The sequence below is a fragment of the Aricia agestis genome, chromosome 13 (assembly GCF_905147365.1).
Source record: "Aricia agestis chromosome 13, ilAriAges1.1, whole genome shotgun sequence".
In the NCBI taxonomy this organism is placed as follows: domain Eukaryota; kingdom Metazoa; phylum Arthropoda; class Insecta; order Lepidoptera; family Lycaenidae; genus Aricia; species Aricia agestis.
In genome coordinates this window covers 7,887,647-7,909,641 of record NC_056418.1, presented here as the reverse complement: position 1 = coordinate 7,909,641, position 21,995 = coordinate 7,887,647, and the positions used below count along the sequence as shown (strand labels likewise).

The following is a 21,995-nucleotide window of genomic DNA, read 5'->3' as shown; positions in this document are numbered from 1 at the left end:
AGCTAGGAATCATTTTTAGAAAATGTCATTTTATTCGTGTTTTATCGAATACTGAGCAAAGCTCAGTCAAATAGCTAGTATTATTACCCTAATAGCCAATAGGTAAGTAGGTACGATTTTGCACATGAGTATTGTTTACGATTCGTTAAGCCTTACAATATTTGAGTGACATATTTTCGTACAAAACTAGTCTTCTATTGTTATTTATTACGTCTTGTTACGGTAAGTTGAAATTCTGACGGATTTTGTTTACCGTAACGTGACGAATACTTTCTCGAAATTTTCGTGTTTGCTCAACTGTGTTGAATTTAGGGAAAACCAAAAACGCATTGATTCATTGGTGCATATAATTACTACTCAATTATCCAAGGAAGACTGCAGAAATTTCTGAGCCTAACTAATGCTACTTTTTACCCGACATCCAAAAAAGGAGATTCTATGTTCAGTTGTATATTATATACATTCAGCTCACAGCTATATATTATATATAATATACATTTCTTTTTGTTATTTCATAGATTCATTTACACTGCAACACATCTTAAATAAAGTTCAAATATTTTAATTACTTACTTACTTTATAATTAGGTTACTGTAGTATTGATTTCTGCTACTAAAATATTAATTTACTAATTTATTGGGAATCCCTGCAGTCAGCAAACTTACACAACAAAATAAGAGGAAAATTTTAGTATCGAACACATCGAATGATAACATAATACTTATTATGTTCATATTTTATCCTCTCAATAAATCGTGTATTTTTATGAGAAATGGTAAATACATAATTTAAATTTTTTAACAGTAGTGAATAGGTCATTCTTAGATAACTCAGGAATTACAGCAAGCTATATTTTCATTACAGTTACTGTCAATAAGATTGAACGTTAGTAAACCATCGCTTAACTTGGAGAATAAGCCACATTAGGTATTTTTTATCTCTCATTCTAGTCCATTATGGCGAACTGCCAATAAAAGATAGTATATGACTAAACTCAATTAAAAAACCAGTTAAGATCCAATACAGAAATTTATGTTTACTTTTAGTTGGGAAGTAAATAAACAGTCCGTTGCTCCAATAACCTTCATACGAGGACCGGTTACACGGCATACCCTAGACAACCTAAAAATTATGTGCCATTAAGAAAGTAGACCGGATTATACGGCTCTTATCTTCGGAAACTTAAAACTTGCCAAAATACAGCTGCATGGAAATGAAAATTATTTTCCAATGCTGTAAACGAGAAAGTATATTTGTCTGTCTGTTACATTCACGCTTGGTGTCTAAACAAAGTAGGCCGAAAATTGGCGGCCGAAGTTCGCCATGTCGGCCTAGTGTGTTTAGACACTTAAGCTGAACAGATTTTGGTTAAATTTGGTAAATAGACAGCAAAAACACTTTCTTTGAATCCCGGGAAAGGACTAAATAAATAAACTCGGCTATCGATAGCCGAGTTTATTGATACAACGTGACGATCATTAACCAAAATTGAAAATACATATTTTAAGGTTTTTCTTTAAATAAAAATGTTCTCATTCTCTTTTTAAATATCGTGATCGGCGACATTGAAAACGGCAATATTCTTCGTTTTCGATAGCAACACCTATGCGACACTCAGAACATTCTAAAAATAGCTTGTGCTGTCTGTTTCTATTGCTTAGATACACACTTTTGTTAGAAGACTACTTCTGACTTCACCTACGCTAGCGACTACGGCCTATGTTTTAGAATTAAGATATAAGAATAGACTATCTTAAAGATATATGGATACTTTGACGAGAAGAAACTCTTCATGGTAGGTACTTTACAAAATCTACACTAATAACATAATCCTCACTGGTATTTCTGGTACTGAAAACTGTAGGTACTGCACTGTTACCGTGGGTTAATATATATAGATTGGACAGTACTGGTAATTGGACAGAGAAAAAAACATAAAATTTATTAAAGTTGCTTTAAAAACTAACTGCTTTTCTTTAAAATGAGGCGTTCTATTACACAACCTTAATAAATATTGTGTTTTTGCGCTTTGTCTAAAGACTGGTACTGTCCAATCACGAGTCGTTTACCGTATGTATATTTTAATTTCAGATGACCCGTATTATGACACTCCAGGCGAGCTTGGTACTTCTGTTGGTGGTTTCAGGACTAGCGTATGGACAATATGCGACTGGTAGGTCTTAACACTTATATCAATCTTTAAATTGCAAAACTACACGAGAAAAGAATTAATTAACAAAGCAGTAATTAAACATCGAATGCGATGCGAAACTATGATTTTTTGATACGATTTGTAATCTAAGATTTTAGAGACACAATAAAAGCGGCGAAGGCGTGTCCTCGTTCAAGCGAATGCTTATCGTACCTCCCTCAATGATCATATTATATTATGTTTGTCGAAGTTAGGGTTAGACTGACCATAGAGCTGCAGACGGGACCGACTGCTGTAAGCGATCGCGTTGAAATTTGCACTTACCGCTCAAGAACTGCTCGAACGGTCCGTGTATTGCGGATATGAATTTAGTATGAAAACTGCAGATGTTTGCGGATTCGTCTATGGCGGGCCTTAAACTATTGTTTATTCTCTAGATGGGAATGTTGAGGAGCTAGAGTCGCGGGAGAGCGGCCCGGAGCTGGAGTACATCTACCACGACCACGAGCAGCTGACGCGCTACCTGCGGGCCGTCTCCGCGCGATACCCCGCCCTCACCGCGCTCTACTCCATCGGCAAATCCGTGCAAGGTAAAGTCGTCCTTCGTCTACAACTACATAGATTTTAAAGTCCCCTGAACATGAGATAGCCTGCATAAAAGCCCGGAAATCCTTGGGACCCAAACCCTAGAAAAGAACCTCGAAAATTCAAAATATGCTTATTTCCATGGGCCCAGGATTTTCTGAAAGCTTTACAGAATTCTGGATAAGTCCTTGCTCATTTAAAGATGAAGCTGCTATTTGCTAAAGCCTACTTGTTAAAATGTATCAGAACTCTACCATCACTAACGTTTAGAAGTAGAACTTGCTTACTGATGTCCTTTGATCCACACGTAGTCTGACGAAATGTTAAATCAAGCCAATACTACAACACCTCCTTGAATATTAAGCGTTTACTTAAACCAAAACTATTCTCCGTTGCACAAAATAGGTAGCCGTGTTGAATACTAAAGTAAAACTGTTTGGCGTGACAAAGTGCAATTAATGTGTCTACTCGTCGACTGCTCAATGGGTAGCGACACGGTAAGTGAGTTGTAATGACTGACTTAAAGTAGTGACTGACGGGGTAACTTAGGAACTTTTATCAACAGTTAGGATAGACCTTTTGATGCCTTTTTTGTTGCGTTTCGCCACAGTGGTTCATGAGTATGGCATCTTACTCAACATTTGAATCTGATAGTAGAAAGTATATCATAATATTATTATTTAAGTATCATTAAAACAGTATCTAAACCCAGAAAAAGGTTAAGCAATAAAAACAAATCCCACCATTAGTCCAATAATGAATTTCCATAAAACATGCGGTTTACCCTAATACTATGAAATAAACATAACATATCTGTCAGTACGTATGGTTAATTACATGGCAATAAACCAAATGGCACTAACTACCTGATATGACAAATGATGGCTGTTTATTTGTTTATTGTGCAGGTCGCGACCTCTGGGTTATGGTAGTATCGTCGTCGCCGTACGAGCACATGATCGGCAAGCCGGACGTCAAGTACGTCGCCAATATACACGGCAACGAAGCCGTCGGACGAGAGCTGCTGCTGCACCTCATACAGGTTAGAGCTGGATTAATCTGGAATATTATTAAAGCGGACTAAATAGCGCACGATCCAGATCAAATATTCTGAAGTCAACGCGACATATGCCAGAACATAGAACCTTGCTTCTTCTCTTTCTTGCTTCTACGCAGCTTGTTTCTACAAAGAGTAAACACACTGAATTATTATACGAGATACTGCCCTAGTCCCTACTACAGAGCAAACAATTACCTTAGCGTAACCTATTCACAAAATAGAAATTTAATTAAAAGTTGCACTAACAACTAGATATTTTAACGTCTGTACTCTGTGTACACAGTGTCCTTCCTAATGAGGAATTATAACTGGTCGCTGTTAAGCATTTGTGTAACAGCATTTGTGTATCAAGTATCAACCCACAAAAAATCAGATTTTGAGTAATTATAAATGCAGTTTTGTTCCAAATTATCTTAAGAACAAGACTGCATTATTTGTGGGTTGATACACAAATGCTTAACAGCCTTCAACTAAGGATTTCTAATTGTGTTTCCAGTACCTCGTGACATCATACGACACGGACCCGTACATCAAGTGGCTGCTGGACAACACGCGGATCCACCTGATGCCGTCCATGAACCCCGACGGGTTCCTCATCTCGCGCGAGGGACAGTGCGACACCATACACGGCAGGTTAGTCAAATGTACAGAAGTAATTAATAATGAATATAGTGGAAAAAGTGCACGTAATATTGTGTTTTATTTGTGTTTAAAATGAATTTCCATCAAGAACCGACAGAATAATCAATAATAATCTATACTAATATTATAATTGGGAAGAGTTTGTTTGTTTGTTTGTTTGAACGCGCTAATCTCAGGAACTACTGGTCCGATTTGAAAAATTATTTCAGTATTAGCTAGCCCATTTATTAAGGAAGACTATAAGCTATATTTTATCACGCTAAAACAAATAGGAGCAAAGAAATAGAGGAAATTGTGGAAAAATCGGGGGAAGTTGTTTAAAAGGGCTTATTTAACGCGCTAATCTCAGGAACTACTGGTCCGATTTGAAAAATTCTTTAAGTTGTAGATAGCCTATTTATCGAGGAAGGTTATAGGTTATATTTTATTACGCTAAGACTAATAGGAGCGAAGAAATAGAGGAAAATGTGGAAAAAACGGGGGAAATTATATGAAATTACTTATTATCTTAAGAACTACAGGAGAAATATTTATGTTATTTGGCAAACATGAAGAATAGACCACGTGAAGGGACATAGGCTATTTTTTGTGGAAAAATGTACGGTTACGTGAAATTCCTAAATTACGCGGGCGAAGCCGCGCGGAATATCTGTATAATTTATATGTACATAATAAAATCATAGGAAAGTCAATTCTGTACATTAAATATTTTTGTACAATAAATAATACTTGGGACGTGATCTACTATGCTAACGCGGACGAAGTCGCGGGCAACAGCTAGTAATTACATAATAATTGGTTTAGCGATTTGAGTATGGAGAGGTCACAGAAAAACAAGCAATCACAGTTATAATACTGGTAAGAAAGGGCATTGAGTAACTTTGTATGGACCTGTGGCGTCATTTTTTTTCCAGCGGCCAGGGATTAAACCAATGCTATTTTGTAGCACTACATTAGAGACATACATACATATATTAGTAATAAAAATTGTTCTAAGTAATATCGGAGCTGAGCTACGATTATTTTAGTATATTTATTTTTGCACCTTATGTTCACAAAATCAATAGTAATTAACGTTACTTTATGGAGCTATCCTTAACAAACAGGCGTAGAAAGGGTATATTAATCTGTTGGATATATATTTCTCACTAAACTATTGCCCACGACTTCGTCCGCGTCAAATATAAATAATTTTTCATACATATTTTCACACACGGTTTAACTCTCGTCCGACTAAAATATAGCCAGACTTGAGACTATAGTTCATTAGATAGTGGTTTTCAAAGGGCCAGATGCAATATTAGGCAATTATAATTATTGTTCTTGTGTATTAATGAGTTGTAGGTAAAATGACTATATTGTTCCCATAATATAATGTTGATTATTTCCACTATTTAGCGAATTTTGGCCATAGCTCAGTGAATATTAACTATTTACTTACACAAAAAATATAAAAAAATCAAAACAGGCCCCATTTAAGAAATTCGAGAAAAAAATGGATTTGCATTTTTTTGCAAAAGAAAACTAAATAGTAAAAATGCTCATTAAATGACGGCGCGTAGTTGTATGTTGGTTAAGTCATTCTTCTAAAATGTACGAATACTTAACTAAAAATAAAAATAATTGATGAAATGAATTGTACTTGTATCTACAGGTTGTAACAAAACAGTGATTAAGACTTTTCTTGTGATTTGCATGGGCAAGCGCCCTGGCGTAAAGAATTGCCAATGTGGTGTAGCAAGGAATGGAACTTTTCATTCCGTCCTCTGTAGTGCCAACTGGCGGCAGATTTCGTCCCTGGTTTGGTTCATCCTCGAAAAAAGCTTCTCGCCGGAAGCAGGAGGCTTACCAATCCTGGGCCAATGCAGTGTCTGCTCTGGATTTAAATACCAGCACATATAAAATGGAGTACAACCTTGCCTCTAGGTCCCTCAAGAGAGAGATCACTCGGGCAAAGAAACAGCACGTCAATAGAATTGGCAAGAGACTCGAGCGCCTCCCTTCGGGAACCCGTGCATTCTGGTCTCTGGCCAAAGCTATTGAAGGGAATTTCTGCAAGCCAACCCTACCATCCCTACACGTAGGAAATGGATCATTGGCCCAGGACGCAAAAGACAAAGCCAAACTTCTGGGCAAGCTCTTTGCGTCAAACTCGAACCCTAGATGACCGGGGCAGAAACCGCCGACCATACCGCGATGTTCGAGCATCATGTCGGATATTCGGTTTCATCAAAACCCTCCGTTCCCTTGATATCCAAAAGTCGAGTGAGCCTGACGGAATCCCGCCTATTGTGTTGAAAAAGTGTGCTTCAGAGATGGCTCCGGTCTTGACGCGTCTTTTTCGGCTCTCCTATTCCTCTGGCATCGTCCCGGCTTCTTGGAAGACATCCTTGGTGCACCCGATCCCCAAAAAAAGTGATCGCTCAATTCCTTTCAACTACAGACCAATCGCTATAACCTCTCTTTTCTCGAAGATAATGAAATCCATTATCAATAGCCAGCTTCTTCGATACTTGGATGGCTAGGGATTACTAAGCGACAAACAGTATGGGTTCCGTAATGGTCGCTCTCTCATCGTTGGGCTCAGGCAATTGAGTCGAAGGCAGAGGCATTGGCTGTTAGTTTGGACATTGCGAAGGCCTTTGATCTGATTTGGCATAAAGCGCTGCTATTAAAGCTTCCATCATACGGGCTGCCCGAGAAATTATGCAAGTGGGTCACAAGTTTCTTAGCAAACAGAAGCATAAAAGTCGTAGTTGACGGCGAATGCTCGGAAAATCAGTCTGTTGATGCTGGTGTCCCTCAGGGCTGTGTGCTATCGCCTACCCTATTCATACTGCATATCAATGACATGTTACAGACCAACGGTATTCATTGTTATGCGAATTATAGTACAGGCAGGCCTGTCCCACTCGCGGGTATAGGCATAGAACTGTAAGTAACCCTTTAAAGGGGCACTTCAGTAGGGACTCACAGGCGAGCGGTGACGCACGCGCACGAGTTTTTAGTTGTTCGTTAATCGTTGCATACCTACCTGCGTACTTATTCATTCGCTGTCACAGTTGGGTTTACTAAAATTTGCTCGGAGAACTAAATTATAAGTACTTATGTGTTTTAGTTGTTGGCTCCTGGACTATTTGTTCGCGTCATTGCTATTAACTATATTATTTCGTGATGAGTACTATTCAAAACCTCCAAAAAACCTTATCTGCTTACAAAAATAACTAAGTTACACCAACACTTTAAGTAGGTAATATCAGACCGGTTTCAATAATTAAGATACCTAAGTAAGTACGCGTAACTAGTTACACGTGAATTTATGATAATTAAATCTATATAGTACTAAGACACAATATCTTAGATTATTTCGAGTTAAATAAAATGTAGTTAATTAAATATAAAGATTAAAATATTATTTTTAACTCCTTAATCCCCATAAGGCCCACTTGGGCCGCGCTAAATGTCAAGCGCCATTCCGTCAAGCACCATAAGGCCCAAGTGGGCCGCGCTCTTCATTCGATTATATTTCGTATTTAGCTGATTTAGAGACTACTTTTGTATGAAGAAGTTGGGTTAGTTACGATCTATGATACATTTGCCACATTCTGAATGCATAATATTATACAATCTGTGGTCGACGAATATTTTTCAGTCATTTGAAAATCGTGAAATTTTTCGTGTGTGTTCTGCAGTGTTGTGTAATTTGTTTGAAATAATGGATTGATTTAACGAATGTAAGTAGTAAAATACCTAAATTTACTAATAATTAATTATTTTAGATAATCATTTGAAAGAAATACATCGTAAAAACTTTTAGGTTACACTCGAAAATTTGGTTTAGTTTTTGGTGATTTGGACGTGATTTGCTTCATATATTTGTAAATTAATTACGTAAAACGCTTATACAAGTTATTACACAATGTCTCTAAGACAATTTATATCAATATTATGCATTACGTTTCTAAACAATTGAGAACAAAAGTTCACAGATAACGGCTATTTTCTGCCGGCCGCGCCATTTTGAACTTTATTTATATAGCACTAATGACGAAGTTTGCTTGTGGGTTATACGAAACCGGTTTTTTTGGGTCGTAAATCACGGCTGTTTTTATAAACAATTCAAGATGTTTCGTTGAGTTGTTGATACAAGGGTCTAATTTAGGGTTCCGTCGTGTAGATTTTAACAAAATACTGTTTAATTTGTAATCAAAGGGTCTGAAAAATAATTTTCAAAGTACATACTGTGAAAAGAATATTAAATCAGACTAAAAACTATAATTATGATGGCTTGATAGATAGAAAATTTAACATAGCTGTTAATGTTTTTTACAGAAACATAAAATGTGGGTTGGATGTAAAAATATTATATTATTTGTAAAAAAGGGGCGGGTCCTGGCGCCATTTTTTTTTTGGATTTTGGATTTCTATTTTTGACAGATTTTTTACGAGTATCCAGTGGTTAAAAAGAGACAACCCAGTTTCGTCAGAAAAAGTACGAGTTATGCGATAGAAAGGGAGTAAATATAATTGGAGGCACCTAGCACTGCGCGGTCGGAATTCGAACTTTATAGTACCAACAGATTTCGATATATATTATATATATCGAAATCTGTTGGTACTACTATTGGTGGTACAGGTAATGCTGTATATACCGGCTCCCCCAATATTTCGCGGCTAAATGTCATTGATAGTCGAAACGAACTTGTGTATAAGGTGGAGAATTCATTGGGGAAGGTCTCTGAATGGGGTAGACGTAACTTGGTCCAATTCAACTCCACCAAGACACAAGTCTGCGCGTTCACCACTAAAAAGTCACTAATGGTCGTATATCTCCGTTTTAAAGGCACATTTTTAACCATCACCCCTAGCATTGAAATACTTGGCGTTAACATATCGAGCGAAGTCCAGTTTCGATACCATCTAGAGGGTAAGGCCAAGTTAGCCTCGAAGAAGCTTGGTGTTCTGAATAGGGCGAGACAATTCTTTAGTCCGTACCAGCGCCTACAACTACAACATATTGAATATTGTTCTCATCTCTGGGCAGGGGCGCCAAAATACCAACTGCTCCCTCTGGATCGTATCCAACGAAGGGCCGCTCGAATTTGACTGCCATAGTGTTTCAAACAGCTTGGATCCCTTGGAATTACGCCGAGATGTAGCTTCAGTCTGTTGAATTGTTCGGAATCATACCACCTGCAACTTTTCGCCATCGTCCCACGCGAAAAATATACCATCCTCATCACCTTGATGAGTGGCAGTCTTCCACCGTGCGTTTCTCGCGTAACTTTCTGCCGCGCACTGTAAAACTCTGGAACAAACTGTCACCAGCAGTATTTTCGGTCCTATACGGGCTGCAAACCTTCAAGAAAAGAGCGTATTCCCTCTTTAAAGGTCGGCAACGCACCTGCAGCCCTTCTGATGTTGCGAGTGGCCATGGGCGACGGTAGTTGCTTTTCATCAGGCGACCCCTTTGTTCGTTTGCCCCCTTATTTCATAAAAAAAAAACAAAAACAAAAGTAAAAAAAAAATGTGTTCTCTTTTAGCGCTACTACTTTTACACTAAACTCTATACACGAGACTCATACACAGCACACACCCTAAAGTATTATCATTTATCACTTATAGTTTTGTTATACCCTGTATACTAATATTATGAAGCTGAAGTGTTTGTGTGTTTGAAAGTGCTAATCTCAGGAACTGTTTGTTCGATTTGAAAAATTATTTTTGTGTTGGATAGCCCATATATCGAGGAAGGCTTTAAGTTTAAGATAATAAATAATACCGTTTTCTTTTATTTTCCTGAGTATTCATGTTATGATTGAATTTACTTTTAGTTGAAAATACGAACTTAAAATGCCTAATATCTCGGCTCCGATATAGTTTAGCTATATATCCCCCATAATAAAGTTTACTCCCCTTGATATGTTCTTTCATAATATGTCGGTTTGGTGAGTGGCCGCGAAATTTGAAAATGACGCCAATATTACCCAAACCCCTTTGGGTTATCAAGCTTAAAAGATATGAAAGTATTGACTTTACTCTATGCCCATAATGTATCAAAGAATCAAATCTAGCAAGTATATTACAATATGAGTTTTATTCTTTTTTTTAACTTCCTATGCAACTGTCTTCGTAGTTCGTAGCACCTGCTACGCGGATCGTAGCACTTTTTTAATTCAATTATTTTAACAAACTTCTGATACAACAGTTCTAAAAATGAAGAAGGAATGCCTCAAGACGGTCATAAATATAAATCTAGATTAGAACAGTTACTAGATCTGAAGATAAGATTGATAGAATCGTCTCGTAGCCCACGCTACGGCATTGTAGCCTACGCTACGTTTGCAAATCGGATTGTATCTATAAAAGTTATTATTATTATTTATTATCGTTTATATCTATTTCAGTGCTCTGGATATTTTAAACAGTCGGTCGTAGCTTTATTAAAATAATCGGTCAAGTGCGAGTCGGACTCGCGCACGAAGGGTTTCGTACCGTTACAGAGCAAAAATAGACCAAAAACTGTGTTTTGTTAATTATTTATTAATATAATTAACAAAACACAGTTAATTATTTATTTTTCTTTAATTTTATTATTAAATATTAAAGTACACATACAATTGCGCATTTTGTAAAAATTTCAAGTGCCTATATTACCTGTTGCCATTATTGATGTCAAGCAAAAAATTCCGAAAACATCACGTTTGTTATATGGGAGCCGCTCTATTAAATATTGAATTAAATTATTTTTTTTAGTATTTGTTGCTAAAAATTTCAACTCTCTAGCTATTACGGATTACCGTTCTTGCGTTACAGAGACAGACAGACGGAGAGAAATTGAAGTCTTAGTAATAGGGTCCCGATTTTACCCTTTGGGTACGGAACCCTAAAATAAATAATAGCTCATCTCTATGCCTCCAATAAATAACAATAGAGATACGATATTTTATTGTTGCTAAACGATTACCGCTTCTGACCTCGCGCTATTTACCGTTGTCGAGGTTGAAAAAGGGTTTTGTAGTATAAATATATGAATATTTTCCTAATGTTTGTCGCTTAGTTAATCGGTTCAGTATAGTTTTTGGAGATAGAGAGTTTTAATTCTCAATTACGTACAATTTTGAAGTTGGTTTTATCTTTTTAAAATACAGTTATTTTCGTTCAAATCTAAAGTAAAATTTTTAATTAAATACATTTTTGCCTTTTTCTAATTATATTGACCGTTGAATTTATCAAATTCCGTTGAATTTATTCGCATATCTCTATTCTCTGGAACTACCATTCGTTAATAGTGCAAGTTTCATCAAAATCGGTTCAGTATAGGTTTTGGAGATAGAGAGTTTTAATTCTCAATTACGTACAATTTTGAAGTTGGTTTTATCTTTTTAAAATACAGTTATTTTCGTTCAAATCTAAAGTAAAATTTTTAATTAAATACATTTTTGCCTTTTTCTAATTATATTGACCTTTGAATTTGATAAATTGAATTTGATAAATTCAACGGTCAATATAATTAAAACTCTCTATCTCCAAAACCTATACTGAACCGATTTTGATGAAACTTGCACTATTAACGAATGGTAGTTCCAGAGAATATAGATATGCGAATACAAACATAAAAATATCCCTGGTTTGGTTCATCCCCCAAAAAAGCTTCTCGCCGGAAACAGGAGGCTTACCAATCCTGGGCCAATGCAGTGTCTGCTCGGGATTTAAATACCAGCACATATAAAAAGGAGTACAACCTTGCCTCTAGGGGACCTAGAGGCAAGGTTGTACTCCTTTTTATATGTGCTCAAGAAAGAGATTACTCGGGCAAAGCAACAGCACGTCAATAGAATTGGCAAGAGACTTGAGCGCCTCCCCTCGGGAAGCCGTGCATTCTGGTCTCTGGCCAAAGCTATTGAAGGAAATTTCTGCAAGCCAACCCTACCATCTCTACACGTAGGAAATGGATCGTTGGCCCAGGACGCAAAAGACAAAGCCGATCTTCTGGGCAAGCTCTTTGCGTCGAACTCGACCGTGGATGACGGGGGGCAGAAACCGCCGACCATACCGCGATGCACGAGCATCATGTCGGATATTAGGTTTCATCAGCGCTCAGTGCGAAAAGCCCTCTGTTTCCTTGATATCCAAAAGTCGAGTGGGCCCCACGGAATCCCGCCTATTGTGTTGAAAAAGTGTGCTCCAGAGTTGGCTCCGGTCTTGACGCGTCTTTTTCGGCTCTCCTATTCCACTGGCATCGTCCCGGCTTCCTGGAAGACAGCCTTGGTGCACCCGATCCCTAAAAAAGGTGATCGCTCAAATCCTTCCAACTAGGTACAGACCAATCGCTATAACCTCCCTTCTCGAAGATAATGGAATCCATTATCAATAGCCAGCTTCTTCGATACTTGGACGGCCAGGGATTGCTAAGCGACAAACAATACGGGTTCCGTAAGGGTCGCTCGGCTGGTGATCTCTTGGCATACCTGACTCATCGTTGGGCTCAGGCAATTGAGTCGAAGGGTGAGGCATTGGCGGTTAGTTTGGACATTGCGAAGGCCTTTGATCGGGTTTGGCATAAAGCGCTGCTATCAAAGCTTCCATCATACGGGCTGCCCGAGAAATTATGTAAGTGGGTCACTAGTTTCTTAGCAGACAGAAGCATAAAGGTCGTAGTTGACGGCGAATGCTCGGAAACTCAGTCTGTTGATGCTGGTGTCCCTCAGGGCTGTGTGCTATCGCCTACTCTATTCATACTGCATATCAATGACATGTTACAAACCAACGGCATTCATTGCTATGCGGATGATAGTACAGGTGATGCTGTATATACCGGCTCCCCTAATATTTCTAGGCAAAATGTCACTGAGAGTCGAAACGAACTTGTGTCTAAGGTGGAGAATTCATTGGAGAAGGTCTCTGAATGGGGTAGACGTAACTTAGTCCAATTCAACCCCGCCAAGACACAAGTCTGCGCGTTCACCACTAAAAAGTCACCAATGGTCGTTTATCCTCGTTTCGAGGGCACATCTTTAACCATCTCCCCTAGCATTGAGATACTTGGCGTCAACATATCGAGCGAAGTCCAGTTCCGATATCATCTAGAGGGTAAGGCCAAATTAGCCTCGAAGAAGCTTGGTGTTCTTAACAGAGCGAGACAGTACTCCGGACCAACGCCTACAACTTTACAAGGCGCAGGTTCGGCCTCATATGGAATATTGTTCTCATCTCTGGGCAGGGGCGCCAAAATACCAACTGCTCCCTCTGGATCGTATCCAACGAAGGGCCGCCCGAATTGTTGACTGCCATAATGTTTCAAACAGCTTGGACCCCCTGGAATTACGCCGAGATGTAGCTTCACTCTGCATCCTCTATCGGTTGTATCACCCCGTGATACAACCGATAGAGGATGCAGAGTGCTCTGAGGAATTGTTTGGAATCATACCACCTGCAACTTTTCGCTATCGTCCCACGCGAAAAACATACCATCCTCATCACCTTGATGAGTGGCAGTCTTCCACAGTGCGTTTTTCGCGTAACTTTCTGAAGCGCACAGTAAAACTCTGGAATGAACTGTCACCAGCAGTATTTCCGAACCGATACGACCTGCAAACCTTCAAGAAAAGAGCGTATTCCCTCTTAAAAGGCCGGCAACTCACCTGCAGCTCTTCTGATGTTGCGAGTGTCCATGGGCGACGGTAGTTCAGTATCAGGTGACCCGTTCGCTGGTTTGCCCCCTTATTTAATAAAAAAAAAACATATTATATACATACATTTTTGAAATTTGACAATGCATACATAAATACACTTTTTCGTATATATATACGAAAATTGACCAGTTCTGTAAATATTTCATACATACGCGTCGAATTGATAACCTCCTTTTTCAGGGTTCCGTACCCAAAGGGTAAAAACGGGACCCTATTACTAAGACTTCGTTCTGTCCGTCTGTCTATCAGTCTGTCTACAGGCTGTATCTCAAGAACTGCTATATCTGTTGCCGCTATAACAACAAATATTGAAAACAAAATAAAATTATTATTTAAGGGGGGCTCCCATACAACAAACGTGATTTTTGCCCTTTTTTGCTCAATATGAATAATGGCAACAGGCAGGCAGTTGTTCACAGAATTCTCAATAATATGACGTGTACTTTAATAATTAAAAATAAAATAAAAAAGTAAAATTAAAATAATACAAAAAACACCATTTTTGGTCTATTTTGCTATATACTCGTACAGTGTGTAACAAAAATAAGTGATAATGCTTTAGGGTGTGTGCGTGCTAACACCTAGTAGAGAGTTCACTGTGAAAGTAGCAGCTCTGAAAGACGAAAACATTTTTTTCACTTTTGTATGGGCAAGGGCCCGAGCGTCGCGACTCACGAGTTTCCCCATACAAAAGTGAAAAAATTTTTTGGTCTTTCAGCGCTGCTACTTTCACAGTGAACTCTCTACAAGGAACACGTACACAGCCTGTATAAGAGCCAGTCCACACGGCGCGTTGCGTTGTTTTACATACAAATAACCAAGGGGGGTGAGCCAAAATAACGAACCGAAAACGAAAAGATTCTGGCTCACCCCCCTGGTGTATACACGGCGCGCTGCGTCGTCGCAACGCACACATGACGGACAGCAGTCTCTGAGACGAAGCGAGAGGGGGTGTTGACGTTAATTTACTGCTTCGTAATAACGCTGCGATGACACTGCCCGTATGGCCGGCTATGTGTCAAACTGCAGCGCTGCGTCGATGTAACTCAATGATACTGCACGTGGTAAACGCCAGTAGTCCGTTTACTCCTCCCTCATAAAAAAAAAAACATTGCAGACACAACGCCCGCCGCTACGACTTAAACCGCAACTTCCCGGACTACTTCAAGGCTAACACGAAACAGTCACAGCCCGAGACCGAGGCGGTGAAGGAGTGGATCAGCAAGATACAGTTCGTGCTGTCGGGGTCTCTGCACGGCGGCGCCCTCGTCGCATCCTACCCCTTCGACAACACGCCCAGCTCTAGTAAGTGTCATAGGAGTTCTTACTTCCTGCTTTCTAATGCATAATGCTTAATGGTTATCCATATAAAACTTATGAATGGTCAAAAGTCGAAAACTTACATTTATATATTTTAATGATCAGCTAAAAAGTGAGGAAGCATTAGCCAGTTAAGCCGGCTGAAAAAGAAAGCTAAGTTTAGTACCTTTCGGTTACATTAACTTGAGTTAAACCGGCAATTTAAGATCCGTGATAAATCTTACCATACCAAGACTATATGAAGAAAACTTTATTTTCACGCTGCTTAGGAATATGTAGATCTTCCGTTCTATGTTCGGGTAAAGTATATTTGCTTAGTAGTCAAACTTATCACATCTAATGTTAGAAACCTATGTTTTGTTAGTATACTGCATGGCGGATGTAAAGATATAAAACTTTTCAAGACATTTCTCATTCAACTTTCCGTGACCACAAAGAATCCTCACACTCGTATATAACCAACAACCATACTTCGCAAATATTATGTACTGTAATTTAACGTGTCATTTCCGTCCACATATCCCCTGAACGCAGTGTTCCAAAGCTACGCGCACAGCCCGTCCATCGCGCCCGACGACGACGTATTCCGCCACCTGTCGCTGGTGTACTCGCGCAACCACGCCAAGATGGCGCGCGGGGTGTCCTGCAAGTCCGGCTCGCCGCGCTTCGAGAACGGCATCACTAATGGCGCCGCCTGGTATCCGCTCACAGGTATTAAAACTTCAATATTTTTTGCCATAGTCTATTTCATGGGGAATGGGGATCCTAATCACTGTTGCGTCCGAAAAGATAGTAAATATGCGCAGCTTCTATCCAGTAAAAACTATAGAACTAAACAATGTAAAGGGGTCGCTCCTACGACCTGTAACTGTACTGCAACACCGCGACTTCGGCGATGACGGCGAAGCCTGCTAACGTGCAGGCTTTCGAGACAGGAAGAGTTACAATCTTGAATCTACCCACATGATTAAATTTCGTTGCGGCCTTAGTATGTTTCCATTCAACTATGGCGCACTATGTTCTGTTACCGAAACCCAATATTTTAAATATGATGAGAAATAATGTTATTTCAGGTGGCATGCAGGACTACAACTACCTGTGGCACGGCTGTATGGAGATCACGTTGGAGATATCCTGCTGCAAGTACCCGCCCGCGCACGAGTTACAGAAGTATTGGCAAGACAATCAACAGGTATGATCTATTTACAACTTAGTTACTTACCTAAGATATTCTGGTTTACTTACCTAAGATATATCACTAAGTTACCACAAAGCGTAGACGATGCAATTCAAGCAATTTACATAAAAATACGTTTCAGTATCTTTCGAAAACTTTATTATTTACTAATTAATATTAATTATAATCACTTCAAATAACACAAAGATTAAAGCATAATGAAAACATAAACATGAACTATTAGATATTAAACCCACTAAAGTGCACGCTATGCTATGAGCAATCTACATGTACCGTACATACGTGAACATAGCCGCAACTACGAGGAGGATAGTTGACGGTATTTTGGCAATGCCGGCATTCCACGGATCGTTAGGGCTTTTGAGCCCTACGACTGCGCAGGCAACGCGCGCACCCGCATTGCCCGTCGTCAGCGACGCCTCATTCCCACCCAGTCCCAAGTCATCTTCAGCCTCGTGAAGGACCAGAGCGCGGCCTAAGATACTGTTGCGGCCGTGCAGGGAGATGACGCTATCTGTGAAGTCTACAGTAGCTACAACGCCCTCAGCCGACTGCACGAACTCTACATTTCCGAGGTCCCCGACATGTCGCGTGTCGTGCTCCGGGCCGCCGTGCGTCGTGTCGTCTGGGTTGAAGTGGGCTCCGGTGGCGTCGCAAGTGCTTATATCTCCCAGCTCGTGGATGTGGAAGCCGTAGCGACCCGGGCCCAAGCCGGTGATGGTGCCGGTAACGCGTAAACCGGAATCCGTCTCCGTGAATGTGATGCTGCCGGCGATTTGTTCAGACACCAAGTGGGCCACCGCCACTCTGTCCTCTGATCTTATTTCTCCAGCTACCAATAGCAGCAGCGGAAGACTGTACAAAACTTTTAACGAAAACATGTCTGCGCGTTGCGACTTGAACGATGTTTGTGCAGTATTGATTCCGAAAGTATCCCGATAGCATGTGTGATGTAACTGATAAGATAGGATTCTATGATAATAATCACACAGTTCGGTGCCTGGTTATCACCTTTTGTTTTCATAATTTGCCAGGACGATAATATGTTAATTAACATCTGTCATAAGAACTTATATATAAATACTTATATATAAACTTATATATAAATCTGTTTTTGGTCTAACTAATGAGTATACGTCCAATCATCGTCGCCGTTGATCATGTTTTAGACGTTACTTTGCGTAAAGACATGCAAATGACGATATAAACTCCTTTCAGTCATGAATTTCAGTATCGTCAGTAATGGTCAATCAACAATCTGTATCCATTGACTCCTTTCAAGCTTTCTCAATTTTTTTGTTTATTGTGATAACTATATATCGCGGACTTTAACCCATCAATCCCCAAGCGGCACCCGGCTATCGCATAACAATTGAAAATCTATTTCAAATTCAAATTCATTTATTTTTGTGTCTGCGATTCCCACGATCGAGGTATTACGCCAGAAGGGTGTATATAAAACAAACTGAAACAATAATTGAAACAGTTAGTACAGTATCAAAAAATGTCGATGGCTCCTTAATATCATGTTATTAGCATTATCAATCTTCAAGTTACTAAAGATTGTTTCACCCTCCCCCAGGGCTTCATTGTAATTTTTTTCTTTGATGTGGTGTTTCTTTTCTAGTGGCCCTTTTTTATAATTTTGAGCCACATTGACACAGGTGAAGAAGACTAGGTGAACTAGGTGAAAGTGGATCGAAAATATGAAATTATTATTATTATTATTATTATAGATATCATAACGTCGAATATCATACTATTATTTAATCTCAACTGCTGCCTAGCCAAGACTAAGCATACTCACATGAGAAAAGTAAAAGGTATTACGATCAAAAACGGTTTACACTTTACAGCCTTTCTTTTATTTCCCAGCTGTAACCTTAAAATATACATTTTTAAAGTGTTTAACAATAAAAATTAACTATGTTATTTACAAAGATTTATGTTGATAAAAGTAAAAATAAGAATGCTTACTTCATAGTATTAACAAAATACGAGGACTGCTATTTATGTATCCGGAACTGGCCACTTACAAGAACAATATTTAAAAAGTAATTACAACATTTGAAAATAGAACTCTTTGGTTGAAGAATACATTTTGTTTCATGTGACTGTCAATTATTTTTCCATTGTGGCGTCATTTTGAAAATTGCGTGTCTTCATTTGCCATGGATTTAACGCGTGAACATTTTCGTGCAATGATTTACTACGATTTTCGGCGTGGGCTAAATCAACAACAGTGCTTTATTCAACTCACCGCAACTTTTGGAGATGAAGCACCATCAAAAACCACTGTTTATCACTGGTACAGTGAGTTTAATCGTGAACGGTCTATGCTCACGGATGAAAATAAAGAAGGTCGCCCAAAAACAGCTGTTGCCCCACAAAATATAGATGCTGTGCGGGAACTAATAATGCGTGATCGTCATGTTACATATCGCGAGATAGAGGCGTCCTTAGGCATAAGTATGACGAGCATACATAAGATATTACACGAACATTTGGCTGTAAAAAAAATATGTTCGCGTTGGATTCCGCACAACTTGACAATCGATCAAAAACGGGCTCGTGTCGATTGGTGCAAAAAAATGATAAAAAAATACAACCGTGGTACGTCAAAAGCCGTTTATAATATCTACACAGGTGATGAATCTTGGATCTATGCATATGACCCCGAAACTAAACAACAGTCAACGGTGTGGGTGTTCCAAGATGAGCCGAAACCAACAAAAGTTACTCGTGCAAAAAGTACTTTGAAGCAAATGGTCGCCTGTTTTTTTGGAATTAATGGACATGTGGCTACAGTGCCATTAGAGAATCGTAAAACGGTTAATTCTGAATGGTATACGACCATTTGTTTACCAGAAGTCTTTGAAGAAATAAGAAAGGACAACCGACAACGCAGAATCATATTACATCACGACAATGCTAGCTGTCACACCTCAGCTGAAACAACTCAGTTTTTGGAGGGTCAAAAGATCGAATTGACTGGTCATCCGCCGTACAGCCCTGATTTGGCACCTAACGATTTCTTTTTATTTCCATACGCGAAGAACAAATTACGTGGTCAACGTTTTTCGAGCCGCGAAGAGGCTGTTGATGCGTTCAAAATGCACGTTTTGGAGATACCTCAATCAGAATGGAAAAAGTGCTATGAAAATTGGTTCCAGCGTATGCAAAAGTGTGTCGATCATCGCGGCGAATATTTTGAAAAGCAATAAAACCATATTAAATGATATATGTTTGTTTATTTTTTTAATTCCGGATACATAAATAGCAGCCCTCGTAGGTTGTACATGGTTGTATGAAGCTTTTTGTTACATTTATTCAGAGTTTTCAGCATTTTTCATAATTTTTGAATTATTCGAATAATATTCGAATTATTCGAAAACTTTTGTAAATCAAATCAAATCAAAAGTATTTTTATTCGGAGTAATTTTTTTACAAAAACTTTACCGAACGTCGATACTACGGTGCCTACCACGCGTCGGGAACTAACCCGGCGAGAAGAACCGGCGTAAGAAACTCGCACGGGGCCATCTTTTACTAAAAAGATGGAAAATTACAATTTAAAACATATACAGTACAACACGGTCACATTAACCTGACGCACCACTGAAATGTATATGCAAGCTTCGTAATGACGTCATCACCATGTGTCTAGTTAATTTGACTGTGTTATATAACAATATTATCACTAAGAGCTATTTACAATAGGAATTATAAAAAATATTCTAGTAGCCTGTAAGAACCACCCTATTCCCAAGGTGTGTTGTCGTCGATGAAATCATTGATTTTATAATAAGCTTTAGTACACAAACGTTCTTTTACTACATTTTTAAATTTATTGATAGAGAAATTTTGAACGTTTTCTGGGATTCTATTGTACAGGCGTATACACTGGCCTTTAAAAGATTTGCTGACTTTGCTATGTCTGATCACTGGTATTTCTAATTTGTTCTTATTCCTAGTGTTAAAACAATGATTGTCGCTTTTCTTTTTGAAATTATTTAAGTTCTTTCTTACATACAGTACGTTATCCAAGACATATTGAGATGCGACGGTCAGAATATTTATTTCCTTAAACTTTTCTCTTAAGGATTCACACGATAACATCTTATAAATAGAACGTATGGCTCGCTTCTGCAGCACGAATATTGAATTAATGTCCGCTGCATTTCCCCATAGAAGGATTCCATATGACATAATGCTGCGGAAGTAACTAAAGTAAACAAGTCGCGCTGTTTCTACATCAGTTATTTCTCTGATTTTTTTAACAGCATATGCTGCAGAACTGAGCATATCTGCCAGATTTGCAATATGCGGACCCCACTGTAATTTACTGTCTAAAGTTATACCTAGGAAAACAGTGGTGTCCACCAATTTCATTTTCTCATCATTTAATAATACATTGGTTTGTACTTGTCTAACATTTGGCAAACTGAACTTTAAACATTTCGTTTTGTTAGAATTTAATAGTAAATTATTAGCATTAAACCATTGTACTATTTTTAAGAGAGCACTATTTACCTCGTCGTAATTATATTGTTGTCGCTTCACATTAAAAATTAGTGAAGTGTCATCAGCAAAAAGTACTATCTCATGCTTATCTTTAACTAGATAAGGTAGGTCATTTATGTAAATGAGAAAAAGAAAGGGACCTAAAATAGATCCTTGTGGAACACCTAGCTTTATTTTACTACCATTAGACCTTTTAGAATTTACTTCAACTCTTTGCGTTCTATTTGCAAGGTAAGAACTTAACAGTTTTAGGGCTGTGTCCCTTATACCATAATGATACAATTTTCTGATTAATGTAGCGCCGCAGTCTGCATGGCGCGCGCCATGCAAAATGTATGTAAGTCGCAGACTCGATCACACAAAAAGTGTAACGTCTGCGGCGCGCCTACAGTTTTAATTTGTGTGTTGCTCGGACGGCGGCGGGTGCGTCACTGCCACACAAATTAAAGCTGTATAATTAGTAATTACAAGCGCATCCAGACATAGCGTCGCGCGCAAAGATGAGTATCTATACCTAACTTTACCTTATCTGTGCATTATTGTCTTACCTTGGTCTCACCCAGATGTTACTATGATGCCCTTATTGTTATTTCACTTTGTAAATATTATTGCAAATAAAAGTACATGAGTTAACATAGTATATTTTAATTCACAACAACTGCCGATGATGTCGACTGCGCTCAACTTACAAAACCAGAAAATTACGTAAACTCGAACGAAACTCTAACTCACGCGGAAACACAAACACGACTGCAGTGAGCAGTCCCTACAAGAAAGTCTACAGTCATTCAAAGAAGTACAATAATAATAGAATCGGA

The 21,995-nt window shown here is 38.7% G+C and overlaps 1 protein-coding gene across 4 annotated transcripts in view; it reads left to right on the top strand.

Annotated features, from left to right (window-relative positions):
* Positions 1 to 21,995, top strand: part of LOC121733448 (carboxypeptidase M-like) — a 33,411-nt gene that overhangs the window by 3,712 nt on the left and 7,704 nt on the right. For 2 of the 4 annotated variants that reach the window (XM_042123708.1, XM_042123711.1), the window contains exons 2-9: positions 2,093 to 2,174; positions 2,591 to 2,743; positions 3,647 to 3,780; positions 4,295 to 4,431; positions 15,253 to 15,440; positions 15,725 to 15,754; positions 15,990 to 16,166; positions 16,529 to 16,647. In XM_042123708.1, the coding sequence (XP_041979642.1) occupies positions 2,093 to 2,174; positions 2,591 to 2,743; positions 3,647 to 3,780; positions 4,295 to 4,431; positions 15,253 to 15,440; positions 15,725 to 15,754; positions 15,990 to 16,166; positions 16,529 to 16,647 (1,020 nt within the window). Of the gene's footprint in view, positions 1 to 2,092; positions 2,175 to 2,590; positions 2,744 to 3,646; positions 3,781 to 4,294; positions 4,432 to 15,252; positions 15,441 to 15,724; positions 15,755 to 15,974; positions 16,167 to 16,528; positions 16,648 to 21,995 lie in introns of all 4 variants that reach the window. The other 2 variants (XM_042123710.1, XM_042123709.1) reach the window with 2 other exon arrangements.